Source organism: Budorcas taxicolor, chromosome 7 (genome assembly GCF_023091745.1).
Source record: "Budorcas taxicolor isolate Tak-1 chromosome 7, Takin1.1, whole genome shotgun sequence".
Taxonomy (NCBI): Eukaryota; Metazoa; Chordata; class Mammalia; order Artiodactyla; family Bovidae; genus Budorcas; species Budorcas taxicolor.
The window spans coordinates 17374668-17394768 of NC_068916.1; the positions used below are offsets into that span (position 1 = coordinate 17374668).

At 40.1% G+C, this 20101-nt stretch overlaps 1 protein-coding gene across 1 annotated transcript in view; it reads right to left on the reverse strand.

Annotated features, from left to right (window-relative positions):
• LOC128050549 (adhesion G protein-coupled receptor E3-like) overlaps positions 1–20101 on the reverse strand; it is a 57704-nt gene that overhangs the window by 25761 nt on the left and 11842 nt on the right. The window contains exons 6-11 of the mRNA XM_052642806.1: positions 19042–19103; positions 17006–17083; positions 15210–15387; positions 11687–11806; positions 10399–10592; positions 561–719 (exon numbers count right to left, since the gene is read on the reverse strand). Of these exons, the coding sequence (XP_052498766.1) occupies positions 561–719; positions 10399–10592; positions 11687–11806; positions 15210–15387; positions 17006–17083; positions 19042–19103 (791 nt within the window). The remainder of the gene's footprint in view (positions 1–560; positions 720–10398; positions 10593–11686; positions 11807–15209; positions 15388–17005; positions 17084–19041; positions 19104–20101) is intronic.

Below are 20101 nucleotides of genomic sequence, written 5' to 3' on the forward strand. Positions count from 1 at the left end.
TACTGGAGTGGGTTGCCATTTCCTTCTCCAGGGGAATCTTCCTGAAAAACAGTACCGATGAATCTATTTGCGGGGTGGGAATAGAGACGTAGAGAAAGGACTTGTGTTCACAGCGGGGAAAGGAGAGAGTGGGACCAGTTGAGAGAGTTGCATTGGAGCATATACACTGTGGCTTCTCAGGTAGCACTGAAATAAGTACACTACCATGTGTAAAATAAATAGCTAGCTGGAAGATGCTCAGTAGCACAGGGAGTTCTGCTCAGTACTCTGTGATGACCTAACAGGGTGGGATGGGGGTTCCGTAAAAGGGAGACTCAAAAGGGAAGGGAGTGTACATACACACACACACACACATATACTTACGTTGGTGTACGGCAGAAACTAACACAGCATTGTAAAGGATTATCCTTGAATTTTAAAAAATGAAAAGAAAAAGAGGAAGAAGAGAGGAAGATACATAGCTGTTCCTCTGCTCATCTTTTTGAAGATCCCTGCCTTCCACCCCAGGACCACCCTGCAGCAGAGCTGACTTTCAGCGTCATGTGTGTTTACACACGTACCTTCAGCTCAACCGAGGCCATGAGGACGGCAAAGGTGGACAGATGGCTGCAGCTGCATACAGTTTGAGCTCCGTCAGAAAAGGTCACGTGGCACCCTTCATTAGACCAGACCAGCTCATCCCAGTAGACACAAAGAGACTTTTTGCTTTCCCCTATCATCTGGAAAGAAAATTGCTCTTCATGAGACACTATCATTTAAAATCTGAAGCTTTCCACACACACATGCACACACACACTTGCATGCATGCTTACACACAATGAAATACTATTCAACCATAAAAAAATGAAACAATGCCATTTGCAACACAGATAGGCCTAAAGGATATTATGCTTAGTAAAATGTCAGGCAGATAAAGACAAATACTTATATTATTTCCTATATGTGGAATCTAAAAAATAAAACAGATGAATGGAATATACAAAACAGAAACAGACTCACAGACATAGAAAACAAATTTATGATGAGCAAAGGGGATAAGGAAGAGGGGAGAGACAAATTAGGACTATGGGATTAACAGATACAAACTCATATCTATAAAAGAGATAAGCAACTACAATTTACTATATAGCACAGGAAACTATCCCCATTATTTTTTAATAACCTATAATGGAATATAATATGCAAAAATACTGAATTACCATATTGTATGAATGCGTGCATGCTTAGTTGTGTCCAACCAGGATCCTCTGTCCATGGAATTTTGCAGGCAAGAATAATGGAGTGAGTTACCTTTTCTTCCTCCAGGGAATCTTCCCGACACAGGGATCAAACCCGAGCCTCCTTCATCTCCTGCACTTGCAGGCAGATTCTTTACCACTGAGTCACCTGGGAAGCCCACTATATTGTATACTTGAAACCAACACGGCATTCTAAATCAACTATACTCCAATAAAATTTGTTATATTAAAGTTTTTTTAAAATTTTTTATACAATTTAAATGTACTTTCCATTTACAATAATTGCAAAATTTTGTTTACATAGAAATGGACTCAGAGACATAGAGGACACACTTGTGGTTGCCAGGAGTGGAGGGGGTGGAGAGGGAGAGGGATGGACTGGGAGTTTGGCATTCGTAGATGCAAACTATACATTTACAATGTATAAACAACAAGGTCCTACTATACAGCATGGGAAAGTAAATTAAATATCTTGTGAGGACAATTTTTAATGTGTTTTAAAAATCACAGGATTCAGTTTTTCCTTTTTTATGGCTTTACTGAGGTATAATTGATATAAAAAGGTAAAAAATCCGCCTGCTAAGGCAGGAGATGCAAGAGACATGGATTCAATCCCTGGGTGGGGAAGACTCCCTGGGGTAGAAATGGCAACCCACTCCAGTGTTCTTGCCTGGAGAATCCCATGGACAGAGGAGTCTGGCGGGCTACAATCCATGGGGCCGTAAGAGTCAGACACGACTGAACACACAACACACTACGTGAAACGTGATGCATTTGGATATATGCAAATACCTGTGACACCATCACCACCATCAAAGTAACAAAACAAACCCAACACTTGCTGAAGTTTCCTGTGCCCCTTTGTTTCTGCTTTTTTGTTTGATTGTTTGTTTGTTTTTGTGGTAAGAACACGGACTATGAGATCTACCCTCTTAACAAATTTTGAAGTGTATGATACCATATTCACTATAGGCTTTGTTATATAAAGTATCTTTTACTTAGAACTGGAAGACCAGAGAATGTATTTTCAACTTCTTCAATTAATTAGAGGCTCAAATTTCAATTCTGGGGTCAGAAATGAAATCCTAATATTAAAAAAAAAAACCAACTTTCACCTGACTTAAAAATTTTATTTATTTGTTTTTTTATTTTTGGCTGTGCTGGGTCTTCGTTGCTGTGCAGCATTTTCTCTAGTTTCAGAGAGCAGGGCCTACTTTCTAGCTGTGGTGCACGGGCTTCTCACTGTGATGATTGGCTTCTTTTGTTGCTGAGCACAGGCTCCAGGGCACATGGGCTTCAGAAGTTGCGACACATGGGCTCATCATTGCAACCTGAGGGCTCTAGAGCACGCAGACCAGTAGTCGTGGCACACAAACTTAGTTGCCCTGAGGCACGTGGGATCTTCCCGGACCAGGGATCAAACCCATGTTTCTTGCATTGGCAGGTGAATTATTTGCCGTGGAGCCACGAGGGAAGCTCTCATCTAATTTTTTAAAAATTAGGTATTAATTTATTCATTGCCTTGCTTTCTTATCAAGGCAGCCAAAGGGAACATTAAAAAAGAAGCAAATGGATTGAAATCTCAAAGAAACAGATCTTTGCAGTTATTTCAAAAGCAAACTGAGTTGGTTAAATGAATGATTCTTTGAAGAAAGACTTCATTTGGGGAAGTGACTAGAGGAAGTCTTCTGCATTGAGGGAATCCTGGAGAATATGAACATCTTTGGAGCTGATGTTTGGGCTTATGTAAAGCAAAGCCTATTCTTGAGCTCTCTGGGTTTCTTAGAGACTCCCAGGGATCCACTCTGATGGAGATACTTTAGGTATTCTATTCTAATGGCCAGGAGGTAAGAGTCCCTAACATTTCTTTAAAAAATTTTTTTTTAAATTTTACTTTCTTTTACTTTACAATACTGTATTGGTTTTGTCATACATCAACATGAATCTGCCACGGGTGTACATGAGTTCCCAATCGTGAACCCCCCTCCCACCTCTCTCCCCATACCATTTCTCTGGGTCATCCCAGTGCACCAGCCTCAAGCATCCTGCATCCTGGATCGAACCTAGACTGGAGATTCTTATCTTACATGATATTATACATGTTTCAATGCCATTCTCGCAAATCATCCCACCCTCTCTCTCTCCCTCTCCCACAGAGTCCAAAAGACTGTTCTATACATCTGTGTCTCTTTTGCTGTCTTGCATACAGGGTTATTGTTACCATTTTTCTAAATTCCATATATATGTGTTAGTATACTGTATTGGTGTTTTTCTTTCTGGCTTACTTCACTCTGTATAATCGGCTCCAGTTTCATCCACCTCATTAGAACTGATTCAAATGTATTCTTTTTAATGGCTGAGTAATACTCCATTGTGTATATGTACCACAGCTTTCTTATCCATTCATCTGCTGGTGGACATCTAGGTTGCTTCCATGTCCTGGCTATTATAAACAGTGCTGTGATGAACATTGGGGTACATGTGTCTCTTTCAATTCTGGTTTTCTCGGTGTGTATGCCCAGCATTGGGATTGCTGGGTCATAAGGCAATTCTATTTCCAGTTATTTTTTTAAGGAATCTCCACCCTGTTCTCCATAGTGGCTGTACTAGTTTGTATTCCCACCAACAGTGTAAGAGGGTTCCCTTTTCTCCACACCCTATCCAGAATTTATTGCTTGTAGACTTTTGAATCACAGCCATTCTGACTGGTGTGAAATGGTACCTCATTGTGGTCTTGATTTGCATTTCTCTGATAATGAGTGATGTTGAGCAACCCCACGCCCAAGGAGTGGTGGCTTCCTGGGCGCAGGAGGGCCTAGAGGAGCCATCCCACAATGAAGGTCAGGAAGGGTGGTGGGAGGAGATACCCCTCATCCAAGGTAAGGAGCATCGGCTGTGCTTTGCTGGAGCAGCCGTGAAGAGATACCCCATGCCCAAGGCAAGAGGAACCCAAGATGGTAGGTGTTGCAAAAGGGCATCAGAGGGCAGACACACTGCAACCATACTCACAGAAATCTAGTCCATCTAATCACACTAGGACCACAGCCTTGTCTAACTCAGTGAAACTAAGCCATGCCCGCCAGGCAACCCAAGATGGGCAGGTCATGGTGGAGAGATCTGACAGAATGTGGTCCACTGGAGAAGGGAATGGCAAACCACTTCAGTATTCTTGCCTTGAGAACCCCATGAACAGTATGAAAAGGCAAAATGATAGGATACTGAAAGAGGTACTACTCCCCAGGTCAGTAGGTGCCCAATATGCTACTGGAGGTCAGTGGAGAAATAACTCCAGAAAGAATGAAGGGATGGAGCCAAAGCAAAAACAGTACCCAGCTGTGGATGTGACTGGTGATAGAAGCAAGGTCCGATGCTGTAAAGAGCAATATTGCATAGGAACCTGGAATGTCAGGTCCATGAATCAAGGCAAATTGGAAGTGGTCAAAGAGGAGATGGCAACAGTGAACGTTGACATACTAGGAATCAGTGAACTAAAATGGACTGGAATGGGTGAATTTAACTCAGATGACCATTATATCTACTACTGCGGGCAGGAATCCCTCAGAAGAAATGGAGTAGCCATCATGGTCAACAAAAGAGTCTGAAATGCAGTACTTGGATGCAATCTCAAAAACAACAGAATGATCTCTGTTCGTTTCCAAGGCAAACCATTCAGTATCATGGTAATCCAAGTCTATGCCCCAACCAGTAACACTGAAGAAGCTGAAGTTGAACGGTTCTATGAAGACCTACAAGACCTTTTAGAACTAACACCCAAAAAAGATGTCCTTTTCATTATAGGGGACTGGAATGCAAAAGTAGGAAGTCAAGAAACACCTGGAGTAACAGGCAAATTTGGCCTTGGAATACGGAATGAAGCAGGGCAAAGACTAATAGAGTTTTGCCAAGAGAACACACTGGTCATAGCAAACACCCTCTTTCAACAACACAAGAGAAGGCTTTACACATGGACATCACCAGATGGTCAACACCGAAATCAGATTGATTATATTCTCTGCAGCCAAAGATGGAGAAGCTCTATACAGTCAACAAAAACAAGACCAGGAGCTGACTGTGGCTCAGACCATGAACTCCTTATTGCCAAATTCAGACTTAAATTGAAGAAAGCAGGGAAAACCACTAGACCATTCAGGTATGACTGAAATAAAATCCCTTATGATTATACAGTGGAAGTGAGAAATAGATTTAAAGGCCTAGATCTGATAGAGAGCGTGCCTGATGAACTTTGGACTGAGGTTCGTGACATTGTACAGAAGATAGGGATCAAGACCATCCCTATGGAAAAGAAATGCCAAAAAGCAAAATGGCTATCTGGGGAAGCCTTACAAATAGCTGTGAAAAGAAGAGAAGTGAAAAGCCAAGGAGAAAAGGAAAGCTATAAGCATCTGAATGCAGAATTCCAAGGAATAGCAAGAAGAGATAAGAAAGACTTCTTCAGCAACCAGTGCAAAGAAATAGAGGAAATCAACAGAATGGGAAAGACTAGAGATATCTTCAAGAAAATTAGAGATCATTTTCATGCAAAGATGGGCTCGATAAAGGACAGAAATGGTATGGACCTAACAGAAGCAGAAGATATTAAGAAGAGATGGCAAGAATACACAGAAGAACTGTACATAAAGGATCTTCAAGACCCAGATAATCACGATGGTGTGATCACTCATCTAGAGCCAGACATCCGGGAATGTGAAGTCAAGTGGGCCTTTGAAAGCATCACTATGAACAAAGCTAGTGGAGGTGATCGAATTCCAGTTGAGCTATTTCAAATCCTGAAAGATGATGCTGTGAAAGTGCTGCGCTCTATATGCCAGCAAATTTGGAAAACTCAGCAGTGGCCACAGGATTGGGAAAGGTCAGTTTTCATTCCAATCCCAAAGAAAGGCAATGCCAAAGAATGCTCAAACTACTGCACTATTGCACTCATCTCACACGCTAGTAAAGTAATGCTCAAAATTCTCCAAGACAGGCTTCAGCAATACATGAACCGTGAACTTCCAGAAGTTCAAGCTGGTTTTAGAAAAGGCAGAGGAACCAGAGATCAAATTGCCAACATCCACTGGGTCATAGAAAAAGCAAGAGAGTTCCAAAAAAACATCTATTTCTGCTTTACTGACTATGCCAAAGCCTTTGACTGTGTGGATCACAATAAACTGTGGAACATTCTGAAAGAGATGGGAATACCAGACCACCTGACCTGCCTCTTGAGAAATCTGTATGCAGGTCAGGAAGCAACAGTTAGAAGTGGACATGGAACAACAGACTGGTTCCAAATAGGAAAAGGAGTACATCAAGGCTGTATATTGTCACCCCTGCTTATTTAACTTCTATGCAGAGTACATCATGAGAAACGCTGGGCTGAAAAAAGCACAAGCTGGAATCAAGATTGCCAGGAGAAACATCAATAACCTCAGATATGCAGATGACACCACCCTTATGGCAGAAAGTGAAGAGGAACTAAAAGGCCTCTTGATGAAAGTGAAAGAGGAGAGTGAAAAAGTTGGCTTAAAGCTCAACATTCAGAAAACAAAGATCATGGCATCTTGTCCCATCACTCCATGGCAAATAGATGGGGAAACAGTGGAAACAGTGTCAGACTTTATTTTTTTGGGCTCCAAAATCACTGGAGATGGTGACTGTAGCCATGAAATTAAAAGACGCTTACTCCTTGGAAGAAAAGTTCTGACCAACCTAGATAGCATATTCAAAAGCAGGGACATTACTTTGCCGACTAAGGTCCGTCTAGTCAAAGCTATGGTTTTTCCTGTGGTTGTGTATGGATGTGAGAGTTGGACTGTGAAGAAGACTGAGCACCAAAGAATTAATGCTTTTGAACTGTGGTGTTGGAGAAGACTCTTGAGAGTCCCTTGGACTGCAAGGAGATCCAACCAGTCCATTCTGAGGGAGATCAACCCTGGGATTTCTTTGGAAGGAATGATGCTAAAGCTGAAACTCCAGTACTTTGGCCACCTCATGGGAAGAGTTGACTCATTGGAAAAGACTTTGATGCTGGGAGGGATTAGGGTCAGGAGGACAAGGGGACAACCCAGGATGAGATGGCTGGATGGCATCACTGACTCGAACGCGAGTCTGAGTGAACTCCGGGAGTTGGTGATGGACAGGGAGGCTTGGCGTGCTGCAATTCATGGGGTCGCAAAGAGTTGGACACGACTGAGCGACTGAACTGAACTGAACTGAGGATCCTTTCATGTGGTTGTTAGCCATCTGTGTGTCTTCTTTGGAGAAATGTCTATTTAGTTCTTTGGCCCATTTTTTGATTGGATTGTTTATTTTTTCTGGAATTTAGCTTTATGAGTTGCTTTTATGTTTTTGAGATTAGTTGTTTGTCAGTTGCTTCATTTGCTATTATTTTCTCCCATTCTGAAGGCTGTCTTTTCACCTTGCTTATAGTTTCCTTTGTTGTGCAGAGGCTTTTAATTTTAATTAGATCCCATTTATTTATTTTTGCTTTTATTTCCAGTATTCTGGGAGGTGGGTTATAGAGGATCCTGATGTGATTTATGTCAGAGAGTGTTTTGCCTATGTTCTCCTCTAAGAGTTTTATAGTTTCTGGTCTTATGTTTAGATCTTTAATCCATTTTGAGTTTATTTTTTTGTATGGTGTTAGAAAGTGTTCTAGTTTCATTCTTTTACAAGTGGTTGACCAGTTTTCCCAGCATCACTTGTTAAAGAGATTGTCTTTTCTCCATTGTATATTCTTGCCTCCTTTGTCAAAGATAAGCTGTCCATAGGTGCATGGATTTATCTCTGGGCTTTCTATTCTGTTCCATTGATCTATATTTCTATCTTTGTGCCAGTACCATACTGTCTTGATGACTGTGGCTTTGTAGTAGAGCCTGAAGTCAGGTAGGTTGATTCCTCCAGTTCCATTCTTCTTTCTCAAGATTGCTTTGGCTATTCGAGGTTTTTTGTATTTCCATACAAATTGTGAAATTGTTTGTTCTAGTTCTCTGAAAACTATCGTTGGTAGCTTGATAGGGATTGCATTGAATCTGCAGATTGCTGTATGTAGTATACTCATTTTCACTATATTGATTCTTCTGATCTATGAACACAGTATATTTCTCCATCTATAGTGTCCTCTTTTACTTCTTTCAGCAGTGTTTTATAGTTTTCTATATATAAGTCTTTAGTTTCTTTAGGTAGATCTATTCCTAATTATTTTATTCTTTTTGTTGTAATGGTGAATGGTATTGTTTCCTCAATTTCTTCTTCTACTTTCTCATTATTAGCGTATAGGAATGCAAGGGATTTCTGTGTGTTGATTTTATATCTTGCAACTTTACTATATTCATTGATTAGCTCTAGTAATTTTCTGGTGGAGTCTTTAGGCTTTTCTATGTAGAGGCTCATGTCATCTGCAAACAGTGAGAGTTTTACTTCTTCTTTTCCAATTTGTATTCCTTTTATTCCTTTTTCTGCTCTGATTGCTGTGGCCAAAACTTCCAGAACTATGTTGAATAGTAGTGGTGAGAGTGGGCACCCTTGTCTTGTTCCTGACTTTAGGGGAAATGCTTTCAATTTTTCACCATTGAGGAAAAGGTTTGCTGTGGGTTTGTCGTATATAGCTTTTATTATGTTGAGGTATGTTCCTTCTATTCTTGCTTTCTGGAGAGTTTTTATCATAAATGGATGTTGAATTTTGTCAAAGGCTTTCTCTGCATCTATTGATATAATCATATGGCTTTTATTTTTCTATTTGTTAATGTGGTGAATTACATTGATTGATTTGTGGATATTGAAGAATCCTTGCACCCCTGGGATAAAGCCCACTTGATCATGGTGTATGATCTTTTTAATGTGTTGTTGAATTCTGATTCAGTTCAGTTCAGTCGCTCAGTCTTGTCCAACTCTTTGCGACCCCGTGAATCGCAGCACGCCAGGCCTCCCTGTTCATCACCATCTCCCGGAGCTCACTCAGGCTCATGTCCATCGAGTCCGTGATGCCATCCAGCCATCTCATCCTCTGTCGTCCCCTTCTCCTCCTGCCCCCAATCCCTCCCAGCATCAGAGTCTTTTCCAGTGAGTCAACACTTCACATGAGGTGGCCAAAGTACTGGAGTTTCAGCTTCAGCATCATTCCCTCCAAAGAAATCCCAGGGTTGATCTCCTTCAGAATGGACTGGTTGGATCTCCTTGCAGTCCAAGGGACTCTTAAGAGTCTTCTCCAACACCACAGTTCAAAAGCATCAATTCTCCGGTGCTCAGTCTTCTTCACAGTCCAACTCTCACATCCATACGTGACCATAGGAAAAACCATAGCTTTGACTAGACGGACCTTAGTCTTCAAAGTAATGTCCCTGCTTTTGAATATGCTATCTAGGTTGGTCAGAACTTTTCTTCCAAGGAGTAAGCGTCTTTTAATTTCATGGCTACAGTCACCATCTCCAGTGATTTTGGGGCCCCCAAAAATAAAGTCTGACACTGTTTCCACTGTTTCCCCATCTATTTGCCATGAAGTGATGGGACCAGATGCCATGATCTTCATTTTCTGAATGTTGAGCTTTAAGCCAACTTTTTCACTCTCCTCTTTCACTTTCATCAAGAGAAGTTTAGTCTTTTTTCCCCCCAGCTTTATTGAGGAATACTTGACAAATATAACTGTACATTCTTAAAGTATGTGACTTGATGATTTTACTTTAAAGACTTTACTATGAACATCTTGGGCTTCCCTGGTGGCTCAGTGGTAAAGAATCTGCCTGCCAGTGCTGGAGATACTGGTTTAATCTCTGGGTTGGGAGGAATCCCCTGGAGGAGAAAGTGCCAACCCACTTCAATATTCTTGCCTGGAAAATTCTATGGATGGAGGAGCCTGGCTGGCTCTGGTCCATGGGATTGTAAAGAGACACGTTTATTTGTTCATTTCCCAACAGTAAATAAGGCTATAGTTGTTTTTTTTTTAAATCACTTTTTAGTTTGTTGAAGGAATAATTCCCATTATGTAATTTTTGGAGTAACTCTTAACCAAAGACTGGGTTGAATTTCAAATCTCCATCAGCAATTCCTGATAAATCAACCTGGGCAGAAAGAACTGACTGTAAAAACCATGCTTTTTCACTACTAGGTTTATAGGTATGATCAGTAGAAATTTCTAGGTGCTCAAACAAGTGGATACTTTGCCCACCTGTATATGGTGAAACGTGAAGTTCACGGGTTTGGCCAGGGAGCAATTCTTCTTGCATCCTGTGGTACCACTTATCACCTTGGAATTCAGTTGAAAGTGATCCAGCTTTTCATCAAGAGTTAGGTTTTCCTTAGACACAAAGGAGCCGTCTAAGATGGACCCAAAAGACTTGTAAGAAATAAAGACCACAGCACCTGAAAGGAAGCAAGGATACAATCAACCTGTGGAGGAGACTGGGGAATGTGTAGCCAAAGTTAAGAATTTATCTGGCAAGTCTCTAAGAAGTCAAATACAGAATGTAGAATCCTAAACCCTACTTTGTTAGATCATACATCCATGAAAAAGAGATGGGGGAGATTCAAAGCCTTTCCACTTGCAAGATGTTAAGGCTATGTCTGGATTCTAGTAGAGATATCCCCTCTGTCCCTAGCAGCACAGTTTATAAATAGTCAAGATACAGAAGCAATCTAAGTGTCCTCCCATAGATGAATGGAGAAAGAAGTGGTATATGTACACAAAGGAATATTACACAACCATATAAAGAACGAAGTCTTTCCATTTGCAGCAACATGGATGGACCTGGAGGGTATGATGTTATGTTAGTTAAATAAGCCAGACAGAGAAAAACAAATCCCACATGATTTCACTTTTATGTGGAATCTAAAACACAAGACAAAAGAGAAACAGATTCATGGCCACAGAAAACAAAGTGGTGGTTTCGAGAGGAGAGAATATGAAGGGGGCATGAGGAGAAGAAGGGTGATGGGGATTAAGAGGTACCAACTTTTAGCTGCAAAATATATGTCACAAAGATATAATTACAGATAGAGAATATAGTCAAGGATATTGTAACAATTTTGTATACTGAGGTGATCATTCATAACGTATAAAAGCATCAGATCAGCCTGTAGTATGCCTGAAATTGAGCTTCCCTGGTAAAGAATTACTGCTCAGTGGTAAAGAATTTGCTGGCAGTGCAGGAGCCACAGGTGACATGGGTTCAATCCCTGGGTCGGGAAGATCCCTTGGGGGAGGGCATGGAAACCCAAGGCAAGAATACTCCAGTATTCTTACCTTGAGAATCCCCATGGACAGAGAAGCCTGGTGGGCTATAGTCCATAGGGTGGCAAAAAGTTGGACAGAACTGAAGCGACCTAGCATGCACGCCTGCATGAAATTAGTATAATATTGTGTATTTATTGTTAATATAACTTAATAAAAAATAAGAGTAAGTTTCCTCTGCCCTCAGTTCTAGAGATGTTGAGACAATTTAGGTAATTTCTGTTACCTCCAGTTCCTCCTCCAGTGACAACAGTGCAATCGATGTCCATTGTCTCCTTTTCAATCTGTAATTTAACTATCTCATTTTCTGTTTTGCAACCATTCTTGATGGTCAGTGCTTCAATAACTAAAAAAAAAAACAAACAAAAAAAACAGAAAATCTGCATGAATGTTGGAAATCCTTATAAACACTTATTTTAAAATATAATCTCCTTGTCCATCTCATTTAAAAAAATGACAAGGACTTCCCTGGTGCCCAGTGGTTAGGAATCCATGCTCCCAATGCAAGGGGCATGGGTTTGACCCTGTTCAGGGAACCAAGATCCCACATGCTGCATGGTATGGCAGAAAAATAAATAAAAATTAAATTTAAAAAATGACAACTGTAGGATCTTCAGATGAAAACTGGAGTTTGGGTGATGGAGTTGGAGTGGACACATAGAAGCTGTTGGCTTTATTTGGGTACCCAGTCTCTTATTGGAGGGAACAAACTCAATATATAAATAACCTCAGATATGCAAGGAAACCTGGCATGCTGCAGTACATGGGGTCGCAGAGTTGGACACGAAGGAGTGACTGAACTTACTTATGCAGATGACACCACTCTTACAGCAGAAAGCAAAGAGGAACTAAAGAGCCTCTTGAAGAAGGTGAAAGAGGAGAGTGAAAAAATTGGCTTAAAATTCAACATTCAAAAAACTAAGATCCTGGCATCTGGTCCCATCACTTCATGCAAATAGATGGGGAAACAATGGAAACAGGGTTGGACTTTACTTTCTTGGACTTCAAGATCATTGTGGACAGTGACTGCTGTGATGAAATTAAAAGATGCTTGCTCCTTGGAAGAAAAGCTATGACAAAGCTAAACAGCATATTAAGCAGAGACATTACTTTGCCAACAAAGGTCCATATAGTCAAAGCTATGGTGTTTCCAGTAGTTATGTATGGATGTGAGAGCTGGACCATAAAGAAGACTGAACACTGAAGAACTGATGCTCATGAACTGTGGTGTTGGAGAAGACTCTTGAGAGTCCCTTGGACTGCAAGGAGATCAAATCAGTCAATCCTAAAGGAAATCACTTCTGAATATTCATTGGAAGGACTAATGTTGAAGCTGAAGCTCAAATCCTTTGGCCACCTGATGCGAAGAGCCGACTCATTAGAAAAGGCCCTGATACTGGGAAAGATCGAAGGTGGCAGGAGAAGGGGGCGACAGAGGATGAGATGGTTGGATGACATCACGGACTCAATGGACATGAGTTTGAGCAAGCTTCAGGAGATAGTGAAGGACAAGCAAGTCTGGCTGCTGCAGTCCATGGGGTCACAAAGAGTCGGACATGACTGAGTGACTGAACAACAATATGTCATTTACTATTGATACTATGGGATTCCCAGGTGGCTCAGTGGTAAAGAATCTGCCTGCCAATGCAGGAGATGCCAGAGATGCGAATTCTGTCCCTGGGTCAGGAAGATCCTTTGGTGAGGAAATGGCAACCTGCTCTAGTATTCTTGCCTGGGAAATCCCATGGACAGAGGAACCTGGCAGGCTACAGTCCATGGGGTCTCAAAGGGTTGGATGTGACTTTGCAACTAACAACTAACAACAAATAAAATAGATAACTAATGAGAAGCTACTTTCTAGCACAGGAGACTCTACTCAGTGCTCTGTGGTGACCTAAATGGGAAGGAAATAGAAAAAAAAGTAGCTGACTCACCTTGCTATATATTTGAAACTAACACAACACTGCAAGGCAACCATACTCCCAAAAAACTTAATTAAAAAAAGAATCATAAGACATCTTCTTTCTTCCCTTCATCTCTCCATACTCACTCTTCAGCCTCTTTTGTTTTGAATAAGCTAAACATTTTCATCATCTATATATTAATCAACTTCAGCACCAAACTTTCCCTTTCTCTCAAACTCCACATGCACCCTTGGCAGCAAATCCAGACCTTTTGCTGAAAAGACACCAACCTTGGTGTGAATCTGATTTGGGGCACTGACTTCATCTGGCCCACCAGGAGATCTCTCCTGGCTCATCCCAATCATCTAACTGCATTCATTGTTCTCCCAGAGCAGCCAGTGGGATCCTTTCAAAATGTGAATCAGATAGGGTCTCCCTGAATAAAAGTCAGTGCTGTTACAATTCCCAGGAAGACCCTGCTTGATCTTGCCTTGCATCAGTTCCTTGTCCAGTCACCTTCAGTCACTCTGTAAGTATCTCCAACACACCAGGAATGCTCACCTCAAGCCCTCTGACCAGTATCATTCTCCCCCAGATATGCATGCAGCTCACTCCTTCTTCTTCAAGTCTTCTCACAAATCTTGCCTTCTTTCCAAGCCTACTCTATTCACTCTAATTAGCATCACAAACTGCTTCCCTGACATTCGCTATGTCCCTCACCTCCTCTCTAAGACAGACAAATTTGATTACATCAAAAGTGAAAACATCTCCACTCAAACATCCTTTCAACAAACCACAGATTGGCAGAAGATATTTAGAGACATAAATGAGGTCCATCATATGTAAAAATCTCCTAAATATCAATAAGATAAAACCCCAAAACACAATGGACAAAGAGCAAAAGGATAAGGGAAAATGGACAAAAAATATAAACCAGAATAATCACAAAAAAGAAACCTAATGGCTAGCATAAAATAGAGACATCTAATCCTCTAGTAGTCAGTGATATGCAGATAAAACTATAGTGAGATATCATTGCTTACGCATGATGTCAGCAGGAAAGAAGAGCCTGAAAACTTAGAGGTTGTGAGGGGGATAACTATACTTCAACAAAATAATTTCTTAAAGTGGAATTTTATCCTCTAATTGATGACAACACCACAGCTTTTCTGTTCATATATTCATTCATTCATTTGACTATTAGTAAATACTTCTAGGGTGCTTCTCTGATGGCTCATCGGGTAAAGAATTCTCCTGCGATGCAGAAGACACAGGAAATTTGGGTTCAATGAGTCAGGAAGATCCTCTGGAGGAGGAAATGGCACCCCACTCCAATATTCTTGCCTGGGGAATTTCATGGACAGAGGAGCCTGGCAGGATACAGTCCAGAGTTACAAAGAGTCTGACATGACTGAGTGGCTAAGTACACAGCAGAAATCCTTTTAGGTATCAGACACTTTACTAGGTGCTCTTTATGCCCATGGAAACCTTGTTAATTCTAAGAGTAAAGACTGCTTTATCCTTCAGTATATCCTTGATAAAGATTTGTACCTAAGAACCCTAGGGTGACTCTTGGATTAAAAGTGACAGTACACACAGCCACAAAAGATTCACTTTAAAAATAGGTTAGACTTGAAAGATGAATGGATGGTCCAGTCAAATGAACTTTCAAGCCTCATCCAATGCAAACTTAGGGTTCTGAAGAGAAATAAGATATTTCATGTCAAGTACATACACAGATTTTGCCAGTGTAAAGAAAGAGAAGGCTGTTTTCTGCCTCAACCAGCATTTCCTGAACCCAATTAAGTTTGAGAGTCTGCCTGAGTATCTATGACTGCAGCTTACCCATAAATTGTGACTCTCTCCTCAGCGTTCCTCCTGTGGGTCGATTGAGGGCAGCTTCATAGGCTGCCGACTGCACTCTGTCAAGATACTGTGTCGCAAAACGGGCGGTTTCTTCTTTATGTTCCTGAGATGGCTTGGTGGTGATGTTGCTGAAGTTGCCAAAAAAATCGGCTATTTCCTGCCATACAAATAGTGAGTGTGCAGATGTGGAGAGCAGACTTGTGGTTGGTGAGAGGGAGACGGTTGGGAGAGGGATGGACTGGGGGTTTGGGATTAACAGATGCTAACGACTATACATAGGATGGATAAAAAACAAGGTCCTACTGTAGAGCACAGGGAACTACATTCACTATCCTGTGATAAACCATAATGGGAAAAAAAAACTTTAAAAATTGTAAGTGCGTTTATAAAATAGAAACAGACTCACAGATTTCTAAAACAAACTAATGATTACCAAAGGGGAAACATAGGATGTAGGGAGGGACAAATTAGGAAATTGGGATTAACATACACAGACCTACTGTATAGCACAGGGACCTATACTCCACATTCTACAATACCTATATAGGAAAAGAAGCTGTAAAAGAATGAATATATATATAACTGAATGTCTTTGCTATACACCTGAAACTATCAACATTGTCAATTAACTATACTCCAATAAAAATTTTAAACAAGAACAAAATACTTAGGAATAAATAAAAAATAGAATGTGGTATACCAATAAAAAAATTTTGTAAAGAATGAAATATGTATAAACAAAAAAGTAGTGGTCGTGAAAATGACTATTGTCTAGGAGGATATCATAAAAGGAAACTGCTGCTGCTGCTGCTGCTGCGAAGTCACTTCAGTCGTGTCTGACTCCGTGTGACCGCAGAGACAGTAACCCACCAGGCTCCCCCGTCCCTGGGATTCTCCAGGCAAGAACACGGGAGTGGGTTGCCATTTCCTCCTCCAATGCATGAAAGTGAAAAGTGAAAGTGAAGTCACTCAGTCGTGTCTGACCCTTTGCGACCCCATGGACAGCAGCCCACCAGGCTCCTCTGTCCATGGGATTTTCCAGGCAGGAGTACAATTACAGTTTTCTATTTTCCAGATATTTCTTGAAAGCTTCCGTAACTAAGAGCTTTCTCTGGGAATATTTCCATTGCCTAATAGCAGAAGAAGGGAACAGTGTAGGGAAAAGGTGTGAATGTTTAAACAAAGATGGAAGAAACTCAGACCTTACACTCTCACTTCATTCCATTGTGAAGTAATTGAATGTTTTTAATTCACTGGTCCTAGATTTTGCATTACCTTCTACCTGGTTTCCAGGGTGGAGACAATCCCCTGGAGGAGGAAATGGCAACCCACTCCAGTATTCCTGCCTGGAAAGTCCCATGGACAGAGGAGCCTGGTGGCCTATAGTCAGTGGGGTTGCCAGGAGTCGGACACGACTGAGCGACTGAGAACGTACCCATGATACCTGGTTTCACCTTTGCTTTTCTGCTAAATTCCCCTGCATTTGTACTTTCTCTTACAGCTTTTTAGTATACCCCTGAAGAAACAGTCAATTGTCATCCAATATGGGAAAATGTTTATTTTCAGAAAAGAAGGAAGGGAAAGACCTCTAGAAATAAGGTTAAAAATCTACACGTGCGGTTTGGATTTGCCCTGTGATGCGGAGGCCCAGAAAGGAAAAACAATTTGTCCCATCTAACTTATAATTAATTCCTTCAGGCATATTGGAGGAAGAAAAAGATGGAGACTTATCTACTGTGAGAAAACATTCACAGAAACTGGGAATGATTTCAGACCTGTAACACAAGTGTGTTATCTTCTGGTACTCCTTTGGTCACCATGGAAACAGAGGTATTTGGGTCCTTGGTGGTGCCCTAAAAGGAAAGAATAGAAACATATCATTGGCTTTCATTCACTTAGACGCATCCAGAGGTTGTTCTCAAGTTCTCAGAAGCTTTATTAAAACAGTTGGTCCTGGCAGAGAAATACTCTCACATATCTGTGAATGCAAGACGGCAAAATTAAACACACTTGCTGGAGTTTAACACACACACAATCTAAATAAAGTTCAATACATTGTTTTGGGACTAGTGGATATCCATTTGAAAAGAGTGAATCAGTTCAATACCCACCTCATTATTCTCAAAAATAATTTCTAGACAGCTTACCTGTCAAAAATGCCTAAATATTCCCAACTATTAAGTTAATATCTTTTTTCTCACTGAGAAAATTAAAATTGGAGGAGGGGCAATTCGAATATATAAACTTTGGGGGATGGAAGTGAAACAATCAAATGCCATTCATTATGGTCAAAATATTAAAATTTATTTCTATTTTTATATATTTTATATAAAATATTTATTTCTATATAACCTTGGTGTATAAGAGACAATGATGTAAATATGTCTTTGCACTGTCCATGTTAATAAAAACAATCTTTATAACATATTCACGTTTATTCTTTTTTCCCCAGCTTTATTTATTCTCCTCCCACTTTTTTCTTTTTTTTTTTCTGGTTTGTGTGTAATTTCTTTTTTAAAAAATTAATTAATTTATTTTAATTGGAGTATACAATATTGTGGGGATTTTGCCATACATCAGCATGAATCAGCCATGGGTGTACATGTGTCCCCCAATCCTGATTCCCCCTCCCTCTTCCCTCCCCATCCCATCTTTCTGCATTGTTCCAGAGCACCGGCTTTGAGTGCCCTGCTTCATCCATTGAACGTGCACTGTTCATCTATTTTGCATTTGATAATATACATGTTTCAATGCTATTCTCTCAAATCATCCCACCCTCGCCTTCTCCCACATAGTTCAAAAGTCTGTTCTTTACATCTGTGTCTCTTTTGCGGTCTTGCATACAGGGTCATCATTACCATCTTTCTAAATTCCATATATATGTGTTAATATACTGCATTGGCATTTCTCTTTCTGACTTACTTCACTCTGTATAATAGGCTCCAGTTTCATCCACCTCATTGAATTGACTCAAATGTGTTCTTTTTTATAGCTAATATTCCATTTACCTTTATTCTTGACTGTGACTAGAGACAGTCTGTTTTCCAAAAGTGCACTTTAACCTAAATGGTCTAGAAGGCATGTTTTTTAAGTCCTATAAGTTCTATATGACACTGGGCAATTTAGATCAAACTGCAAATAACTTTTAATGAAACAAAGGATTGAATTTTGAAAATTCATCTTATGGGTGTAATATTGATTTCCATATTGTCCCGATGTAACATACGTTTGTTTTGTAAGTCACTTTTGAAAGATTTCTTTGCAATAACACACAGCACTTGCAACAGTGAAATTATATCAACCATAATGATGGTTAAATTGAGGGGGTGTGGGTGCTTACTGTTGTTTTTTTTTTATAATAATTTGGCCATGCCATTTAGCATGCGAAATCTTAGTTCTGTGACCAGGGATTGGACGCACAGAATCTTAACCACTGGACCACCAGGAAGTCCCAGATGGCGTCTTTTTTATAATTAATTCTGTACAGAACTAGTGTTGACTGAGAACACTTCATGGCTGCCATATATTCTCCAAACAATACATTGTTGCTCAGAAAGAAAGCAATCGCTAAAACAAAATATGGAAGAAGTGGGAGATGATGCAAAAATATTAATATCAAGAAACACCTTTTTATCCCCAGAGACCATTATGTATATGTGCGCTGGCAGGTGCAGGGAGACTGATTTGAACGCTTGTTTTATATTTTATATTTAAGCATATTCCCTCTAAGAGTATTTTATTTGTAATTACTGTTTATTTCCACATACTGGTGGTGGGCACCAAACACAGACTTACAAAGATGGAAACATACCTGTTGTTTATAGTCTTCCGAAAATGTAACTTGGGTTGGGATAGGGGACCTAGGGTTGATTCCTAGAAATAGAATGAGAATTAAAAAAAAAAAAAAAAAGAAAGAAAGAAAAACAGAAATGTTTCTTCCCAGTCTGAAATTGGGAAAATTTCCCTCCCAACTTTTCCTTTTTCCAACTTCCTTCCAGCTTTCTTTACAAAAGGGATTATGGGATTTCTGCTTCTCAGTCATACCTGCTGATTGTCATGCCTGCTAACCAATTGAAGTGTTTGTGTGTATATGTGTGTGTTTGTGTGTGTGTTAGTCGCTTATTCATATCTGAGTCTTTGTGCCCCCATGGACTGTAGCCCACCAGACTCCTCTGTCCATAGAATTCTCCAGGCAAGAATACTGGATTGCCATTCCCTTCTCCAGGGTATCTTCCTCAGGGATCAAACCTGGGTCTCCTGCATTGCAGACAGATTGTTTGAGCAACCAGGGAAGCCCAAAATTGAAGTATAGTTTATTTATAATACTGTATTATTTTCAGGTATATAACATAGTGATTCAATATTTTTATATAGATTATACCCCATTTAAAATGATCACAAAGTAATGGGTATATTTCCCTCTGCTATATAATATATCCTTGTTGCTTATTTACTTTATACATACTTGTTTGTACCTCTTAATTCTATACCCCTATCTTGCCCCTCCCCCTTCTTCTCCCCACTGGAGCCACTAGTTTGTTCTCTATATCTGTGAGTCTGTTTCTGTTTTGTTATATATCTATTTGTTTTATTTCTTAGAGTCCACATGTAAGTAATATCATAATGTGTTTGTCTGACTTATTTCACTAAGCATAATACTCTCTAGTCCATATTGTTACAAATGTCAGAATTTCATTCTTTTTTATGGCTGAGTAGTATTCCATTCTGTGTATATCTATATCTGTCTGTCTGTATATCTCACATCTTCTTTATCCATTTATCTGTTGATGGACACAGATTGCTTCTGTATCTTGGCTATTGTAAACACTACTGCTATGAACATTGGGATGAATGTATCTTTTCAAATTAAT